The sequence below is a fragment of the Pseudoliparis swirei genome, chromosome 16 (assembly GCF_029220125.1).
Source record: "Pseudoliparis swirei isolate HS2019 ecotype Mariana Trench chromosome 16, NWPU_hadal_v1, whole genome shotgun sequence".
In the NCBI taxonomy this organism is placed as follows: Eukaryota; Metazoa; Chordata; class Actinopteri; order Perciformes; family Liparidae; genus Pseudoliparis; species Pseudoliparis swirei.
The window spans coordinates 9,519,361-9,538,665 of record NC_079403.1 but is presented as its reverse complement, the minus strand read 5'-3'; the positions used below and the strand labels follow the sequence as shown (position 1 = coordinate 9,538,665).

At 41.1% G+C, this 19,305-nt stretch overlaps 1 protein-coding gene across 2 annotated transcripts; it reads right to left on the bottom strand.

Moving 5' to 3' along the window:
• Positions 1-15,494: 15,494 nt before the first annotated feature.
• On the bottom strand, positions 15,495-18,828 carry zic1 (zic family member 1 (odd-paired homolog, Drosophila)). Of its 2 annotated transcripts, none has more exons than XM_056434034.1 (3): positions 17,607-18,828; positions 17,010-17,173; positions 15,495-16,608 (listed from the first exon to the last, which is right to left on the bottom strand). In XM_056434034.1, exons 1-3 carry the CDS (start codon positions 18,565-18,567, stop codon positions 16,411-16,413), a joined length of 1,323 nt encoding a protein of 440 aa, XP_056290009.1. In that variant the 5' UTR covers positions 18,568-18,828; the 3' UTR covers positions 15,495-16,410. The 2 variants fall into 2 exon arrangements, with proteins under 2 accessions (XP_056290009.1, XP_056290008.1); XM_056434033.1 differs by having other exon boundaries at positions 15,495-16,612; positions 17,011-17,173.
• Positions 18,829-19,305: the final 477 nt, after the last annotated feature.

The following is a 19,305-nucleotide window of genomic DNA, read 5'->3' as shown; positions in this document are numbered from 1 at the left end:
GTAAAGAGGACACAGGGGAAAGAGCGAGAGAGAAAGCCAAATCCTAGCCCTAGGGCTTAATGTTAGAACACAATGGCCGCCAAGGCAGTAAAGGAGTCGACATTTCTTATTCGCCCCCTCCCCTAGTGCCACCTGCATTACAATTAACCTCGTGGCAACCTTGAGGTCTCTGATTAGTGATGGCCTATTGTCTCGATCCCATTAATGCTTGGCCCCCACTCTGCCCTCAGCACACTCACATCAACAAATCAAACCCAGTTTCCGGCAGGCTCTTTTACTGCAGGGAGCTGGCCTTTAATTTGTGACCGCTAACTAAGGGATGGCTGCAGAGAAGGCCTCCAGAGAGCTGCTCTAGGTACCTGTGTGGCTGGGTAGCACTGGAACTTAAATAGAGTATGCTATACGAATGCAAATGCTGTTTGTATTATCAGACGGCAAACGCTGCCATTTTCGGTGTAAACAACTTGCGGGGAATCAACAAAAAAGGGTCTGAAACTGGGAAGATACAACAGGAAATGGATACTTTGCTTTGCCTAATTGATAATGACAACTGTGAATTAAAACATGTACAAAAAATGGCGAGGAGAAATGAAATACATGGAAGTGGGAGCATCCTAACAATTCAAAGCATGCCAGATGTTGGGAACCCCTCGTGGAATAAACTGACACATTAAATATAATATCATCAAATCACTGCCTCTCTAGGGAGTTGTTAGACTATGTGTTGCGGCCGCAGTTTAAATATAAAGAACTAAACTAATGCACCACAGACGGGGGCTGGTCCACGCAAAGAGGACACTCGGAAGCTCCGACTGGCTTGGGAGTTCCACACAGAGCAGAAGCTGTGTTTCTATTTGTATCAAGTTCAAAAAGCAACTCAGAGTAGTTGCATCTGATATCATCTGGGAGATGCACCTCAAACAATTCTCTGTTAGGTGCCAGGCATTAGCGCAGTCTTTCCTCCCATCCCCCACTGCCTGTTCTTTCTTAAATCACACATTTCAGCAGCGAAGAGGGCAAAATATTACAACAGTATATTAATATTCAGACAGTAAATACATCATGTATGTAAAAGTGAGGTGCCAAAATGTTTTTAAGATGATAAAACAAATGTTCTTTATATTAGAAAAGTAAAAGCTTAAAAACATCATAAATGACATTGTCAAAACAAACAGCTATGAGATGTGATATGTATTACTTCAATAACGAGACAAGTAGACACCGGCGTGGTGGTTTTAGTCACTGAACAGTACTTTTTGTTGGACATGTTGGATCTCAACAATTATCAAAGTGTTTGTGAAGGTCAGATTTTATTTCATTTTTAAATCTTTGTACAGTTGTTTTTATCATTTCTTTTTTACATAATTGTGAATAAGCCAGCAGGTGTCGTGTGACCTTTAATTCCAACTGGCCAAATAATTGTCTCACATATCAGCCCTGTCCGTAGGGGCTGAGAGAGGAACATAATATAAAATAAAACAAATGCGTACTTTCTGCCATACCTCTGTTACAATTAAAACATATACCATGACTTCAGTTTGAAAACGTCTTTTGCAATATCAAAACATTTAAATAGTACTGAAGAATCCCAGGCTAACTGCAGCATACAACTTACATGCAGCTACTACTATCTATGTTGCCGGTGTATTTCGTTGAAATCCATATACAAGTGTTGCTGCCAGCCTTTTGTGGTATTCCTGCTCTTTACAGCGATTGCATGTAGAGGGATGCCAAATAGGGGGAAGGGACACAAGCAAGAGACCCCTTTGTGACAAGGGAAAGTGAAGTCTGTCAGTAACACGAGTTTGCTAATATAACAACATTATTATTATTTTAACAACAATACACTTATCTGTTAAAGAAATGTCTCCCTTGAAATCTGGACAAAAGAAATCAAAAAAGATGTGCAGCATGCAACGCTGATAGTTATCTGATTAGTTACATTTGTGAATTAACTGTTGAGAAACTTCTAAAGAGACCACAGACAAGGATAATAGAGAGAATATAACTACCTGCAGCTTTTTTTTGTAATTGCATACTTTGAATATTGTAGTTGGATATTAGCATCAGCTTTCTTGGATCTTCTGCTGGATTCATTTGTTTTATGCTGGCACTAATGGCCATTCAAGCTCCACAGATGGACTCTGGGGGACGAAAGGGGTCAATTTATTCCAACTTAAAAGAAAATATTGGTGTTTCTTACATTGTTAGCTTTAAAGCCACTGTTGTTCAATCGCGTGTCATTAGATGAGCGCTGCAATGCCGCATTAATCTTCTACTGTGCACATCTTGGTATGCTTAGGATCATCAGACATCCTGGACCATCTCATTGGATGATTGATCAAAACAGAAATGTGTCCAGTTGATTTGAATAGATAGCTTGCTGTCCGGTTTATATATAAATGTTATATACTTCACACTTGATGTTGTTATTGCATCTTCACCAAGGCCCAGGTGAGGCTTGACCTTATGGAGAAGGAGATTCCAGAGATTCAAAGGTTGTTTGTTTTTCTTTTTCTCCTCCCCAGTAGAAGAAGGCAGACCCATTTAGGTATTTAATCCATCCTGGCCCAGGTGTGTCTCGTTGTCCAGCTAAGCAAGACAACAGTTACACCAATTATGGCCTGTCCAGTGTGCAGGTGGCAGAGAAACTTTTGGGGCACACCTGCCAGCTGATTCCGCCATTAGACCACGTGCCACACTGTCTATGGCCCCCGGGCCCCTGGGGCCGACCCTCACCGTGCAGGTGCAGAGAAGGAGAAACCGTGATGGATTACTCCAGATTTAGCAATCGCTTCCTCCAAAAACTCCTTCACCGTGCGTGAATGAAACAACTGGATGCATGTGTTCCTTTCATTGCGAAGGACACTTGTTTTCATGCTACAGTAAATGGTTCTGTTTTCAACTAGAAAGCATGCCACAGAGTCAAATAACAAAATATTTGTACAGCAGTCTGAAACATTATTTCATGATTTTGAATGTTTGACTCTGACATAGTTGGAAAGTGTCGTCAACTTTGCCTCCAGTCTATAATGTGGAAAATAAATGGAAACTATAACTTTGCTGTCAACTTTCGTTAAGCTTCAAAACATGTTTTATTCTCCCACTGAAAACCTTCAGAGGCCACCGAGCTGCCACAGTGCTTAATAAATGCTTCACTCAGCAACCACGAGACACCTAACCATGCTCTGACCGCACTGCTGTACCGCCCTGCCAGGGCCAACACAAAATGCCACTCCAATGAATATTCATAGAGACAGAATATAAAAGTATCCTTTCACTCCCATCCATAAAACTAAATGACTAAACCATAATTGGTTTTAATTCAGAAATCCGATTTCCATTACAATTTTATTTCAAAGCTTCCTATAAAAATGTATATTATGTGGGATACCAAATGCAAGATGGCCATTTTATAGAGAAGAGTAAGATACATTATGGTACTTTCTGCAGCTTGCCACGATACAAAAAAATAAATTATAAAATGTATGATAATCTATTTTTGCAATTTAACAATACTAATTTGTCATGGATGAAAATGAATACAATAAACTTCACATACAGCTGGAATTCATGAAGGAATATAAATCGAGGGTGTTCCATTAATATTCTTAGAGGAATGCTTCGGCCTGGTGTTATCTTCCCCAAGATTCATCAATGCTCCTAGTTATTGTCCAGACCCCCCACGGTAGCAATTCTTTATCCTTGCCATCTCGGTAAACTGCATTATTTAGTTAAGAAGATGTAATTCTATTCAGCTCACACAATCTGCGAGACTCCGGGCTGACCGAAAGCAGCCGCACGTAAGTGAGTTTGCTCATATAACGGCTTAGTGTGTTTAAGATATAGATTCCAGATTCCAAATCCAGATGAAAAGACTTCCCTGATTACACAAGAAGGGATTAGAGGTCAGTTGTACTCAAGACTCTGATAGATATTACTATTGCTAGCTATTAATTCTTTAGATATACAGTATGTACATCTTGTGTTCATCATGTATCCATAAAGGGAAAAACAAAGATATAAGACATGTGCATTGTTTCAATACTGAACCAGATGTTGACTTGTCTGAACAATCGGTCTTTCCTTTAAAAAGCAAATGAGCATCAAAACATAAATCAACACAAAAGAAGAAGAAAAAAAAATGTTTAAACACGAAACAAAACCATTCTCATTTGATTTAATTCACATTTAAATGAATCATTTAGCTCTTTGAGGAGCGATTACACACTGCTGTACTGTTTGCTGTTGTGCGGCTTGATCTCATGCTCATCATCTCAGTAACTCAAAGTGCTGTTTTTATCGAACCGGTAAACAAAATAATCATTAAGCAACAATGCAAGGAAAGTGTTTTGTCTTAGTAAAATATGATACCAGGTGAGGCTCCGTGTCTTGACAGGTCGCCATTTTCCAGCCACTAATTTGCTCTCTTTGTGGCAGTGGCAACTCCCAGCACAGCAGCAGGACAATTATATCCAGGTGCAAGGATTTGATTTAACAAATTCTAGGTGGATCATTCCAGCTTGCGCCGGGCCCACTACTCCCCTAACCCCCCCGAACCACTCCCTCTTTGCCGCCTTGTCTCTCTTCTGGGCCAGCTCAGAACAGATGCCCTTGAAAAAAAAGCCCTCACAAGTGACTGAGGACCTTGACAAAAAAAGCTGAAACACTTCCAGAAACTTGAAAGTCATGAACCGTGTTGTATGTTACAATAATTGGAACGGCAGCAACTGGAAACAATCCCTTGAATATTCCAGAAGATAATGGAACATGCTAATGAGCATGGAATCAAGCCAATCAAAAAAAATTAGAAAGAGAACGAGACAGGGGTGGAGATGGGAAAGTGCCCAAAAGAGAAAGAAAAAAATGGAGTGAGGATCATGGGGGGTGGGTCGGCCGCATGTATGTGTGCTCTGTCTTCTTGGAACAGCAGCACTGGAGAGGGTATAGCCCCGTACAGTCCGTCTGTCAAAGCTGTTGATGCACATTTGAGGGAAGTATGATTTGGGAGCTTGCACCTGGCCGACTGAGATATTCCATGCCAAAGCACTCAAGCAATGGCATGCTCAACTCGGAGCTTAAATCTCTTGTCGCCACACACAAAACATAACTGAGGGGGCATAAATATACACACGCTTCCTCGTAAAAAGAAAGACAACTCAGGCTCAGACAATTTAAATGTTGTAAACAAGATAGAGTCTAATTTACTGATTCATTTGAATGTATTGAAATAAAAATATATATATATATCTGTCCATGATGTATAATTTAACTATCTTGATAATTTCTTAATGTACATTAGGTCTTAAAGCCTGATTCCCTTTGTTATGATAATTTCTACTTTAAGAGAAGAGGAGTGTCTTATTAGAAATGCTGGACTGCATCTTCCTCGTTCAGCGAGCTCTGTCATCAGTGACACACTACATCTCAATCCAGCAGACAGCTGATTGGATTTGCACAAAACTTGGGCTGCAGAAAGTCTCACGCTGAGAGTAAAATTGACTTAGGCCTGTATTCACAGAGAAAGATGAAGGGCATCCACTCTTATCATTCTCCATCCTATGTCTCCCTGCAGCCCCAATACTTTCCATGTGTTACTCCGACGTGTGCTTGAGAATGTTGGACATGTGATGTCAACATCAAGCCAGGACGCACAGTCAGGGAGGTACAAGAGGTTGAATCAGAAGTGCTGCCAAAACATTTTTTAACTTTTGAATCCATGGTGAGATTGTTCAGTGGATGTAAGACCACCATAAGAGATAGATGCCAGAAAGATGGGGAAACGGTATGAATAGAGATGTTGCTTAATGTTAGTGTCACAAAGTGGGGCAAGATTTTGGAGATTTGATCAACTCAAAGCCTATTTTGCTCATAATATTCATGAAATATTGATACACATAACCAGAACCATTCATTTGAAATGCCCCAGTTTGCTTATAATTTGCTCAGGCAATTTTCTTTTTACAACAACACCACCGTAATATTAAACTGCAATGATTTTATAAATGCGTTATCATTCAGATTCATAAAGTAACATGGCTCAGACTTACTCGTCACAAAGATTAACGTTTTATTGCATGTTACATATGGATTTCATTTGATGAACCGTAACAACGTTTCTGTAACTGTAATGTATAAAAATGCAGACAGTGCAACCGTGGGGGTGCATATAATTTCATTCCCACTGCATCCTCACTGGGGTGCTGGTTCTCAGACTTCAGCCAGGGCGTAAGCCATTATTTGATTTAGGGAACACCCCCGCCCTCTCTCTCTCTTGTGCCTCCTCTGCTCTTGAAGGGTCCCAGTATGGAATGTCTGCATTATTACACCGCTGACAGAGATTGATGCGACTTCAAACCATCTGCACATGCAACAATCCTCAACTTGCATAAACTTCATTGCAGAAGAAAAGAGATCGAAAAACACTTTGAAGAGTTATAATATACAAATAATGATGGTTTGACTTTGGTTGTTTCTGTTTGAAACATATTATTGGATGGGAAAAACAGGTTTTGTCATGGATGTTTGCTATTCTAGTCAAACACCATCAGCAAAAGTGTTGGGAATGAGTGATTTATTGAGCGCTGCACATGGCCACGTGGTTAGCTTGGGTTGTCGCGGAAGCAGCTGAAAGCCATCAAGTGATGTAACTTTGACATTTTTCACGAGTCAACGACTCTCAAATCCAGGCCTCCCAAAATAAACATGAAAGTAATCCTAAATGGTCCTCCGTAGCGTTCGTATATCGTATTCAACAATGTGTATGTCAAAACATTAGATATTATTCTAAGTTGATTTTAAAGAAGAAGGCTTAGTCAAAAAACACCTCCCTATATATTAATATAACTCTTGTAATTCACATAAGCAGGTGTGTGATATGTTGTCAAAGGCTCCGACAACAAAGGCTGCGGTGCAGTTGGCAAAGAATCGACCTGTAACCCAGTGGGATAAAGTGTTCAAACCTTACAGTACGTCACAGTTTTGTTAAACAAGGCTCGGGATCACGACACTAATCCCCCCCACACCCCCTTTGGTTATTATTAACTTGCAATGATTGATGCTAATGCTATTTTAAAGATATTAGATATTTTACAATGGACTCTAATCCCAATTCCTTCTCTTTGTCAACGTATAGCACAGGGAGGAGAAAAGAAGACGGCGTCTTCCTGTGTTTATTCTTCACATGTTGTATCTGAAATGCAACATATCACAGGGTGTTATGACCTGAATATATATTTAGGAAAACAGAGGAGAGGAAGGTTCAGTGTTTGAAGCACCAGCAGGTAAAGTACAAGACTGATGGGAACCAGCACAGTATTTGTTTATTAAACTTGAAACACAAATTATTATTATGATTGCAATGCCTCAATGGAGAAAACGTGTACGAGCTCCAACACATTAAAATCTGATGTTTTACTCTAAATTAACACAGTCGATCATTTTTTTTTTTTTTACACAAATAAATCACGTAAATCAAAACATAAACAAAGCCAGTGGTGCTGTGGCGGAGTTTCAAAAGTGAGACTCAATTACAGATTGTGAGTTTTAAGCATAAATCAATTATTTTCCTGAAAAGAAAATACAAACAACTGGAAGAAGATTATTATTTTTTTAACAGATATATTAAAAACGATTTGCAGAGATAGATGCTTTCAAACAATCATTCCACTCGCCATTAGGTAGCAACATGCCGCCATTTATCTGCTTGAGGGCGGGGGCTGCAGACTTCTGTGAAGCGATGACAGATGGATACTTACGTCGCGTGAGTTTGGAAACAACCTTACGTGAGAAGTTCAGCCGGATGCTCTTTGTAAAGACTTATTTATACTTGTGCATTAGAGACAACCCAATACTGCACGTGGCTTTATACCCAATAGCTGAGTCTATGCAATGTGTGTGTGTGTGTGTGTGTTTGGGAGGGGGGGGGGCTGTCACATGTTTCCAAAAAACAAGTGGTTGCATAAAAGTGATCTGTCACTTAAACACCAGTCCTGCTTTTTGTTATCAGTAAACAGACAGATTATTCACAGTGTATTGGAAACATATTTATATTATAATATCCGTCTTGCAACACAAAGTTTCAATACTAATAGTTAAGTTGCAAAAGCTGCTGACAAGTTCGGATGTGGTTTTGCGTTCAGTCCTAACGCTGCTTTCCTCTGAGCTCCAGAGAAGCTTTCATCTCCATTTCAGTCTTCGTTCCTACAATTGTTGCCAAGTTTTGATGTTATTTGTCGGTTAAAGCCGCGCGTTTTCTTCAGAACTTGATCTTCTGGAGAGACTTGACCTTTATGAGTGCTAACATTTAGTTTGCCCTTTCAGTAGAGTACAGAGGTTATATGAGACGTTAGGAAAGCATGCAGAACTAGAGTGTTCAGGCTCTGCGTTATTCAAAAAACAGCATCTTGTACTGAGGTAGATTACCTTTAGCAACAAATTAATATTTAAGAGGAATTCTGAATGATTTGTGCCAGACAAAACACACAACAGTACTTGTGACACGCATTGTAATACAAAGCCTTTATTCATGAAACATTATTCAAAAACATTCTTCTACGACTACAAAGTGTTTCCATATGCAGACGTTAAATATCATGTCACGTCCCACACACTGACCCAACTTCAACTACAACATAATCCCCGGACATGGTGAGCATTGACATCAACTCTGGTCAGGTACTTTCAAAACCCTGAAACATTGACTATATGTTCATGCTGCGCATGAAACAATGACACCACTAACACAGGCGTTGTCAACAGGCAGTCATGAGAATGTGTTTTACTCTTGGATATCACTTTTTTATGTGGCAAACATTAAAATCCTGGCATCTCATTGGTAAACATGTTGATACATTTTCCACAAAAAGTGTCACGTGTGAGGTTTTTGGCCGGTTGTAGGATAATTTCCACTGCAGGTGGAAACATCAATTAGTGATTAATTGAAGAGGGTCGAAGAATAATAAACGGCAAACACCTGGACCGAGCAAATTTGGGCCAATCATTATCAATCAAACCACGAGTGAGCAACGAGCGATTGTAATGAATGGGATACACACGCCTCATAATGTCACGCAAGTGCGTGACATTTTATTTAGGAATTATTATCAGCAAACATACCGAATGATCACAGTTGAAACTGTCAGACGGTCGGTCACTCGGGGAGCACAGATGGATTTCTTGCCTGCCAGCATGTTGTCATGAAGTGATACACGATCCATGCTGGAGAATGGAAGCTGCTCTGCCACAAAACCAAAAATGAGGCTTTTGCATTTTTCAGGTCCGTCACACCTCGAGTCATCGAAATGTAAGCAAACGTAGCACCAGGAAATACCTTCTAGCTTGAGGTGTTTGGTCGATGTGTATGTGCCCTTTACTCAACCTCCTCACGTATTAGTGTGTTAGCACATTAGGTATTATCAACCTGCATGTTTACAAGAAACCGAGCAGTCTTACCTCCTGGCGTCTCACCTCTGTGCACTTTCACCTCGCCGCCGTGGCCTGAAATTAATTCAAAACCCCTGCCATGTATTTAATATTGCAAGAGTGCTCCTTTCACACACTTCCTTCACATGCCTGTCAAAAGGAGCACAGAGGTCACCGCAGCTCCTGGAAGTGACTTGACCCTGTTACATCACACATTTTCCATCTCTTCTCACCTAAACCACGCCGAGCCACTCGGTTAGCCTTGACAGAGGGAGTCAAAGACATCGCATCGAACTGCACTGATACTCGCAGGACCAGCTGCTGCACACAGGCCGGAGCGCGTGCTGTAAAATGGGGAATTGTGAAGCAGGATGCAGAAGCATGCAACTCTCTCAGCAGATCAGTATAATAGCTTTCAACATTTAACATTTCATTTTGACAGTCTGCTGCTCGGAAACCAAGTGTAGTTCCATGTTGCCGCTTTTCTCTGTAATGAGTCATCTTCCTCCCAGATCTCTCCTCTGGCAACATTAGGTAGCTAATATTCTTCGCCTGCTAGAGTTCAACACACATCGACCGACTATTTCAGCTTCCAGGTCTTTCTTGGCTCCCATCGCCAGTCAACTTGCATTTCCACCTGTGTCCATGGTGAGGCATCTGTTGACAAATTGTCCACGCCAAGCGCACCGTTGTGATGATACCTTTACACACTGCGTTTTGTTTTCCAAATTCCACTTTTCATCACTCTCTTTCTGAGAAAGCAGTAAATGAGAGGTGAAACATATCGGGGTTGCGTCACTCGGTATGTTTCGAGAGCTTTTCTTGTCCAAATGAAATGATGTCGATGATTGATTGGTTTGTTCACATTTATATCCATTGACATGCATCCTTTGTCTTAACATTTTACTGCAGGATTCCATGTTTGGGCTTGATGACACCGTTGTATTCTTTTCAGTAAACGCTTCGATGATAAGAAATGTAAAATATCTACAAATGCACACACTTATATGACAAACAGGCTCAGTGTGACCTGGACTCTAGCGACGGAGAGATGCACTTATGATGGATGTTCTTGCATATTCAGAATCTAACTGAACTGAGCCTTTAAAATGAACTGGCAACACACACAAAATAATATTAACTGAGCAAGGAAAGTAGCTGCAATTATGCTTGCACCATCCAGTTTACGAGGGGATTACAATTCCAGTTTGTTTCATTGCACACTTATTTTATAAAATGATTTAAACCTGGAGTAAAAAAAAAATCCATTTCTAGTTCAAATATCTGCACACAAAAACAACTTGTATTTATTGCCTCTGGTTCTTCCCAATTATTTGAAGGTTTTGGGAACTAGCCCAACAGGAAAACATCTATGAATTGCAGGCGACCCTGAGATAAAGTTATTGCGCAGAGGCTGGTGAGTTAGTTTAATGTGTACGATACTGCTGGATGTTAAAGTATTCATACGCTGAATTTTGTGTGTGTGTGTTTTTTGTAATTTGCAACAGCAGTTGTTCTTTTTTTACTACATCACGTTTTTGAACAAAGGACGCATTGTAAACGATAAAAACCTTAACCACCCTGAGCACAAACAAACAAATTGAATTAGGAGGAAAAGACATTTTTTGTCTGAAAAACTCCCAATCAAAACCTAGTTTTGGAAAGTCCTGTTTTTGTCGACGTGGTGATGAGTGAGAACAGGCTTCTAAGATTTCCCAATCGTAAGAAATAACTTGGCTCTATCAACAATTAAAACACCATGCATGTGCCTCAAATAACACAATGGGTTAATTGGGACTCATTGTTAAATTGAACAGAGGACAAAGCATGAAACAGAAACCCAAATATCAGTTTGTATCATGTCACTATAGATGAGTGGATATGGTTTCAGTCATATTTCCCTCAGGGACACCTCATGATGCACATGACAGAAACATTGCCCTGATGGAATGGATCAGAGGGACTATGTCAGTCATTATCTTTGTCTGGTCATCCTCATTGTGAAATAATAAGTCATTATAAGACTCATCAGATAAGCAGATGTCCACAAGCTGCTCTGCAAGTGAGAAGACCTCTCCTATTAATGCACCATATGTATCGCATATTTTTACACATAAAAGAAAAAAATATGGGCTGATTTCATTCCGACTATAGTGAAACACACAATTGGAAACTGCTGTCACCTTCCACGTATATCAGCTATTGAAGGTGATCATGATATGTAATAAATGTTTGTAAACACAAGGACATCCGTCAATATTTAAAATTGAGAGAAAACTAATTAAAATTGTATCATTTCAATAATAAGATATAGGAAGACAAATGTAATAAAAAATGTAAAATAATAAAAATAGCTCTTGAACGAGAAGCTGGTTGCAAGGGTTAAATTTAGCGACATATTGTAACCGGAAGCTCGTCAGTTGCCGCTGGCATTCCCTGGAGTTGAATGTCGCTCTTCCTCTATTATACCTTGACTCGACCACTACCGCCAGAGTGCCCTTGAGCAAGACCCCCCCCCCCCCCGCCCATTCCCCTCCAAACAAACTACACAACAGCGGGCTCAGCGGGGACACACGACGTCGCCGCGCGTTCCCGCGGCTCACAGACGCGTTTCACCCTCCGCGGAGTTTTACAGCGGCGTCAACCTGTCGCGAGGAGCTAATTGGAGTGGCCTCATTTAGCGACGCGTCAAAGGGGGGACGCGACAACACCGTGTCAGCGCCTCCACAAATCTCCTGCACGCGGGTCTAAACTTAATAGCGTGTCAGAGACCACAACTGATGCAACGGGGGTCACCGGGAGCCGATGCGTCACTATAACGAGCCCTCCTCTCCCGACCCGGCAGTGCGACTGCGGTAGCGGAGGGGAGATGAATGTCCCAATCAGTGATGCGGTTAAGTCAAAGGAGCTGTGGACGTGCACGAGCTCCTATAGTTGAGGATTATCATATGGAAATAATACATGGGGGGTGGGATTATAATGTGGGTTATGTTCTTTTCCCCATAGTTTGACATTTTATTTCTAAAGATGCACGAGGCGTATTTCGTAGAGAAAACGGCCACGTTCGACTGACAACTCAAACTGCACGTGAGAGCATGTGGTTGGAAAATAATAAAGATTTAAAGAGAATTTATACAGTGGCCCGTAATTCAGGTTAAATCAGAAAGTGTGGGAATGTCATTTTTTACAGTATGATGTTAGAGTTTACGATTAAATTTAAATACAAGCTTAAATATTAGAGTGTGGTATTTACACATATGTGAATGAAATAATCATGATACATTTTTTGTGTGTCTTTACTGCATGGTCTTTTTGCCAAGGACGAAATAGAAATAAATAACAATAATTAAAAAAACACGTTTCCAAACTTTGAAGGAACAAAAACAACCAGTCCAGTCCATTATTCTAAGATTATAAATCATTTTGTGTAAAAAAATCAATGGCTGGATTATTTTTGTATGCAAACGTCGACGTTCACTGTGGGATGGATTGCTCCATTACCCTGAGTCTGGCAATTAAATCCTTCTATGGCTGCAAATACGACAGGGTTTCTTGGAGGCGTTTTGACATGTCTGCATGCCAATAAACTAAAGTGGCCTTGACTTGAATTTGACCTTTTTGTATTAGGACCCTTAAACTCAGCAGATGGAGCTTGTAGGATACCATTTTTGCAAGATATTCATGTCTTGCAATATGAGGCGTTTTCAAACGTTGGAGCTGTTAAAAATAGATATCACATGGCTGCATAAGCTACAGGGAACCTAATAGTTAACCCCAACTGCAAATGTGGATTAATTTATTGATTTGGTTCTCACTGAGTGACGGCAGCTGGGCATGCAGATCAGACTGCTGAAGGCATGGGCACCTCATCCATCTATAGGGGCACAGATTAGACTACAGCTTTTCTCAGAATAAGTGTTTGTGCTGCAAAAAAGTCTCACCAAAAGTTGCATTTATCTAGACATGTAATGTTTAAAAAATAAAAAACAAAAAAAACAGGAACAGCCATAACACATGTGTCTCTGAAGAGAGAACTCTCCAGATGAGCCACCACATGAGATCCAAAATGTCATTTAAAAAAAGAAAGCAAGAAGAACCTAAAATCCGGCCATTTTTTTCATTAAAAACCAGCAGCTGTGTTCTTCCTAAACTTTCGCCATTCTGCTATATCTTGCGAGGATTAACTGACTGTCATTTGCCCCCCCCCCCCCCCCCCAAAATAAACCTCACAATTCAAAAACATGAAGTGAAGGACTGAACCACCACCATCCGGTCTGAGCCAAGCTGCCGAGTGTCTACTCGGTAACACACACATCAGACTCGGTTTACTGGCCACAAGTGCTGGTGATAAATATTCATGATACTGGCGCCTGCGCTTTCCCCATATTTCGGTGTTTGTCATTTCTAGACTCGAGTGTAAATACATCTAAAGTGGATGTTTTCCTGCGCTCCTATTTGATCATGGAGTCGAATACCCGAGCTCCATGGCAGCCTGACGCGCTGCAGCCTTGAGTCGACTTCTTTTTACGAGCATTTCATTTGTGATAGCGCGTGTGACTTCAGTGTAAAGCAATACAACAGAAGACTGAAGTACAGTTTGCAATGCAGTCGTGGCACGTTAAAGCTGCAGCGATCTGGACTGAACATGGTCTCTCTCTCTTCAGTATGAGCAGGGGAATAAAAAAAGGGTGATCTATGAACAGACAGTCCACAATTATACAAATAACCAGCAATCCAAACTAAACTCAAATTCTCAATATATTTCCATCAATATCAGCCTGGACTCTGGAAACAGATTTATTAATTTAAAAGAATTATCTCAAGTTCAACTGATGCATACACTGGTTTAAGGTGGATTCAACTAACATATCTGCAATGTGCCATACAGCTAAATATATTTAAATATGGCACATGTGTAGAAATAATCGACATGCCTATAGAAACCACATAAGATAGTTTTAACACATCTACTTTAACCTGCTGTATTTATATGTCCAGTTACATTTTTCTATAAAGCTGCAAAGTGACTTTCTCGGACGAATTCACTCAGCGTGCGTGTGCGCGTCTTTTTCCTACAGCAGTGCGCCAGTGAAGCAAGCGGCACTAGAACCTAAATAGATGTTAAATAGAGTCGAAAAAGTCATTTTATTACCATCCTTCATTTATCTCAAAATGTAATAGTCCGTGAAAAAAGAAAATATGAATACATTTCAATACATTTCAGCAAATCATCTAAGATGGTGGATGTTTTGTATTTTTTTGTTTGCTGGAATAAAAGCTTGCGCGCGTCCATGCACACACAAACACCTTCTGTGCTGTGGATTGTTTTTACGATTAAAATTGCTATTTGGTTGTTGTCGGCTGTACAGCAGTGCTGACAAAGCTGCAGACTGACAGATCGTGGCTGCGTGCGCACCGGCAGTGTTAACCATGATCACTGGCGGCTGCTGATGTGATCTCTGCCTAATGGGGCGGTCAAGCAAGCTGCAGCCAGGAACAATGAGGGGGCCAAATCTATGAAATCCGACAAACGCGTCAAAGAAAATAAATTAGATTTGAAAATTAGATTCCCGAACAATTAAGTAACGCAAACTATCTCGGTTTACACCGAGGAACAACCGCCGTGATTAATCGATTTAATTTGCACATTACTGCAGGGCAAAGTGTTGGATGTTAATTTTGGATAAACAGAAGATGCAGAAGGGGGAGTGAATTTGCTTATCATTGACTGTCAGGGAAGTTGTGACAGTGCGTTTCAAACACAACCTTCAGCTTTAAATTAAATGTGTCCTTTGACAACCCCCCCCCTCCCACACACACACACACACACACACACGCGCGCGCCCACGCACACACGTGCAAACGCGCACACACAACACACAATAAAGAGTGAGAATTATTTGTGCAATATGAGATTATTCTTTCATTGATCTCATGCTAAACGCACTATTATGGTGGAAAGAAAGTCTGCTGTGGTCTGCAGCTAATTATTAAATGTTATGCAGCATATATAAAAGGAACCCGTGTTAAGATCAACCTTACCAATGCAACCAATAACCTCCAACGCAATGCATTATTGTTTGTTTTAATCCTTTAATATAGTACGAAATGTATCCAAACATTTTTTTGTAAACTAAATTTTACATACGAGCGCATTTCTCCATAAATACCGATCATTTCTAACATGTTACCGGTCCTTTACATGCGGATAAATATGGAAAATTGAGCTACTTACATGTAATAATACTTCCTTTCAAACAAAGCAATTGACAGAGGTTTTATATTTATCACGTACATAAACAGATTGACACGGAATTTCAGGCTTTCACTACACGATTTATCGACATGACATTAAATAACAACAATGATACGGTGCTACTCAAACTGGACCTTGGACGAAAATGTTGCACTGAATAGGCTACAAAAGCACATTAATACTAAGAGTCGGTTAGGTCGACGTGTAGACTGTAGTAATACTGAATAATTCACATTTGGTTCACAACTATAACATTCTTTTCAATGAAGTCTATTCATCGCAATATTCTTTAAACCCATCTCATTTACCATATATCTAGGGAGCAAATTTTCACAAATTCCCTTAAACTGTGATAGAACTATTTACAAAATAAAATATTACATTTTTTTTCCAACTTGGTGAAATCCTTATGTACAAAAAAATTCAGGCCTCTACCCAGAGATAGCATGCTTTTAGAGATCTCTTTCGAGCAGTCTCGGTAAAAATAAGGACTCAAAGAAATATTGAGGGAAAAAAGTTAAACTCAGTGGCTGTCCTTGCCTCCTTTTTGTCCATGCATTCTCTCTCATCGACACTAAAACAGCCTGAAATGATCGTTCGGGCCTCCCGTGTTTTCTCAGTCCATGTTTCACTGGCTGACTTTATAATGTCTTTGATTCCAAGCAGTTGCTTTTTAAAATTCTGCAGTCCTTTTTCTATTTATTTTTTTCGTTTTTTTTGTTCAAAAATATTTACACGTACCATTCATTGAAATTTGACGACAGCGTGCTGTGGCTGATTGTGTGATGAACTGCTGAGGCTGCTGGTGATATGGAGCTGCTGCTCTGGTTCTCTGTGGACGGTGATACTATAGTGGGAGGTGTGGAGGACTCGTACCCTGAACTGGCCGCTGGAGATGGTTGCGGTGCTGGATTGGTGGATTCATGGACCTTCAACATTAAGAAAAACGTTATAAAAAAGCATCCTGCACACACTGTTTGATCGCTGCTTTGTATTTGTGTGCGAACACACGACATAAGAAATTAATCAAAACAAATCTCCAAATTTAAATGTTTTAAAACCATAACCTAAACAGTATTATTCTCAATACGATCTTAATATACTGGTTATGTTGAAATAAATGAATACATTCTCAAGGCAAATTAAATTATGCTTCTCTATTTCTATAATAATAATAAAAAGAACCTCCTCTAATTATATTACATGATGTAATGTACTATCATTTCCGAGTGTAAAAAAACCCTTTACAATGTTAAATTCCGTTTCACAATGTTATTAAAACAATACTGAAAACAAATATGCATAGATAAAAAGCCATCGGTTTTTTTACCTTCATGTGTTTTCGGAGGGAGCTGGGGTGTGTGTATGACTTGTCGCACATTTTGCAGAGATAGGGCTTGTCAGACGTGTGGACGTGCATGTGTTTCTTGCGGTCACTGCTGTTTGCAAATCGCCTGTCGCAGCCTTCAAACTCACACTTAAAAGGCTTCTCACCTAAATACACACACACAAAAAGAATGAATACAATGTTTAACACAATGAAAAATTACACATCGAACATTATTGTAAATACATTTTTTTTTTTACAGACTAGAATGGTAAAGAGTGAAAAGGAAGCCTCTGTATATAAATTTGACTGACAGACTTACTAACACACTGTAAATACATGTGACTAAGCCGCTTAGGCGCATGGGTTAATTCATTGTATTCAATTTAAATATGTATTACAAGGAGAACGTTTTACCAGAAAATAACGAGACTTAAATAAATAACATTATAATAAAATTATGTTGACAACTGCACTGCATCACATGCCAGTAAAGAGACTGCCACATAAAACAACCCACATCGCATGCATATTTTGAATTGGATATTGTCAACATGGATTTGGCAGTAAAAAAAAGCGGGCAATCTGAGCGGATCTTACCGGTATGAGTCCTTTTGTGAATTTTTAGATTTTCCGATCGAGCAAATACTTTGCCACAGCCGGGGAACGGACACGGAAAGGGCTTTTCTCCGGTGTGTACTCTGATATGATTTACAAGTTTGTATTTGGCTTTGAATGGCTTTCCCTCTCTGGCGCATTCCTCCCAGAAGCAGATGTGGTTGGTCTGCTCCGGTCCCCCCACATGCTCCACCGTCAGATGGGTCACAAGCTCGTGCATCGTGCTAAAAGTTTTGTTGCACGACTTTTTGGGATTCGTCAGCTGCTCCGGCTCGATCCACTTGCAGATGAGCTCTTGCTTGATCGGCTGCCTCATGTATCGAAAGAAGGCCCCTGCTCCGTGGTGTGCGGCCATATTCATGTTCATGGGGCCATAGCCGTGCAGCTGGGTCGAAGCGTAGTGGTCGGACCGCGGGCTCGTAACGTGGCCGTACTGGTCGGCCCGTCCGTACATGTCCCCCGAGAAGCCCAGCCGCATCTGGCTGTTGACCACGTTGGAAGACGCATGGCTCGCCGCTTGCTCGTGGAGCCCTGGGAAGAGCAGGTGCCCCGCTGCATCTGAGTGTCCATGTGGCCCAGCGAAACTTCCGGAGGCGAACAAACTGTGCTGCGCCCCGGTGGCGTCCCCGAAACCCCGATTTCTGAAGAGAAAGTCCCTCGTGGAGTTGAAAGCCGCCGTGGAGTAAGAGCCAACGTGGCTCGGGTGGTGATGGTGTCCTAGGGCGGCTGCCGGGTAGCCGGGCGCCTGGGAGGAAAACGCCGTTTGTCCGGAGCCGATATCGTGGGAGCTGTGGTTTATTTTGAAGGCGCCCATCCCATCCGCGAACGGATTTATCCCCAACGCTACTTCTCTCTCTGTGACTTCGCCTGTTGAGTGATGCCGTGAGGAGCCGAAAGTAGTGACTCCTATGGTGGGATACTGCGGTCCTGCGTCCAAGAGCATCTTCAGTCTAGACTCGCCGAGACGACTGAGAGCAGAAATCAAAAAAGCACGCGCAGATATTCTTCCTCCCCCTCGCTCTATCTCTTGGACCTCACTCGTCTGAGCAAACTCTCAAATCCACCGATTTTCTGTTTACTTTCTAGGACTCGAGGAATTCCCCTATACCGCTCATCCGATGCACACGCAAAATCATGTATACATGCAATATTGTCTTTTGCGGTTTATCTTCCTGTGGCGCAACTTTCACCTCCTCGGTCAGGCGGTGAGCTCTAGACTGATAGTCGCAATCATTCCTGCAGATAAATGAATTGAAAAGACAACACAGTCCAGCCCTGATGAATAGGAGAGGAGGGGGGTGGTCATGTGGTGCCGGAGCTGCGCGCTCATTGGCGCAGCGCCTTTCCCCCCAATAACATCCACTCACCAAATAACAATCCACGGTGCAGGGCCCACACTTCTATTGGCCTCTTTGCATCATCAATCCCAGATATTGTGAGCTTGCTGACGGTGGATTTGGTTAAAAGACTGAATAACAGCAAAACAAAAGTTGAAAAACACAAGGCAACAACTGGCCTGGTCGAAAGACAAAGCACGTTGTGCAGCCACATACAGCTTTTTATTATAAACTGCACGTGTGCATGTGTGTGTGTTAACCTGCAGGGGCATTAGATCAGCAACCCAACCCCTCTGGTGGTGGATATGGTGACGTTGTTGTACAATTACGCACCAACATTATCC

Coding starts and splice junctions, on each gene's coding strand:
- zic1 (XM_056434033.1), bottom strand. CDS start 18,567: ATGCTCTTGGACGCAGGACCGCAGTATCCCACCATAGGAGTCACTACT. Junction 17,174..17,606: donor TCACAAAAGGACTCATACCG/GTAAGATCCGCT, acceptor GTGTGTATTTAG/GTGAGAAGCCTTTTAAGTGT. Junction 16,613..17,010: donor TCCCTCCGAAAACACATGAA/GGTAAAAAAACC, acceptor TTTCTTAATGTT/GAAGGTCCATGAATCCACCA.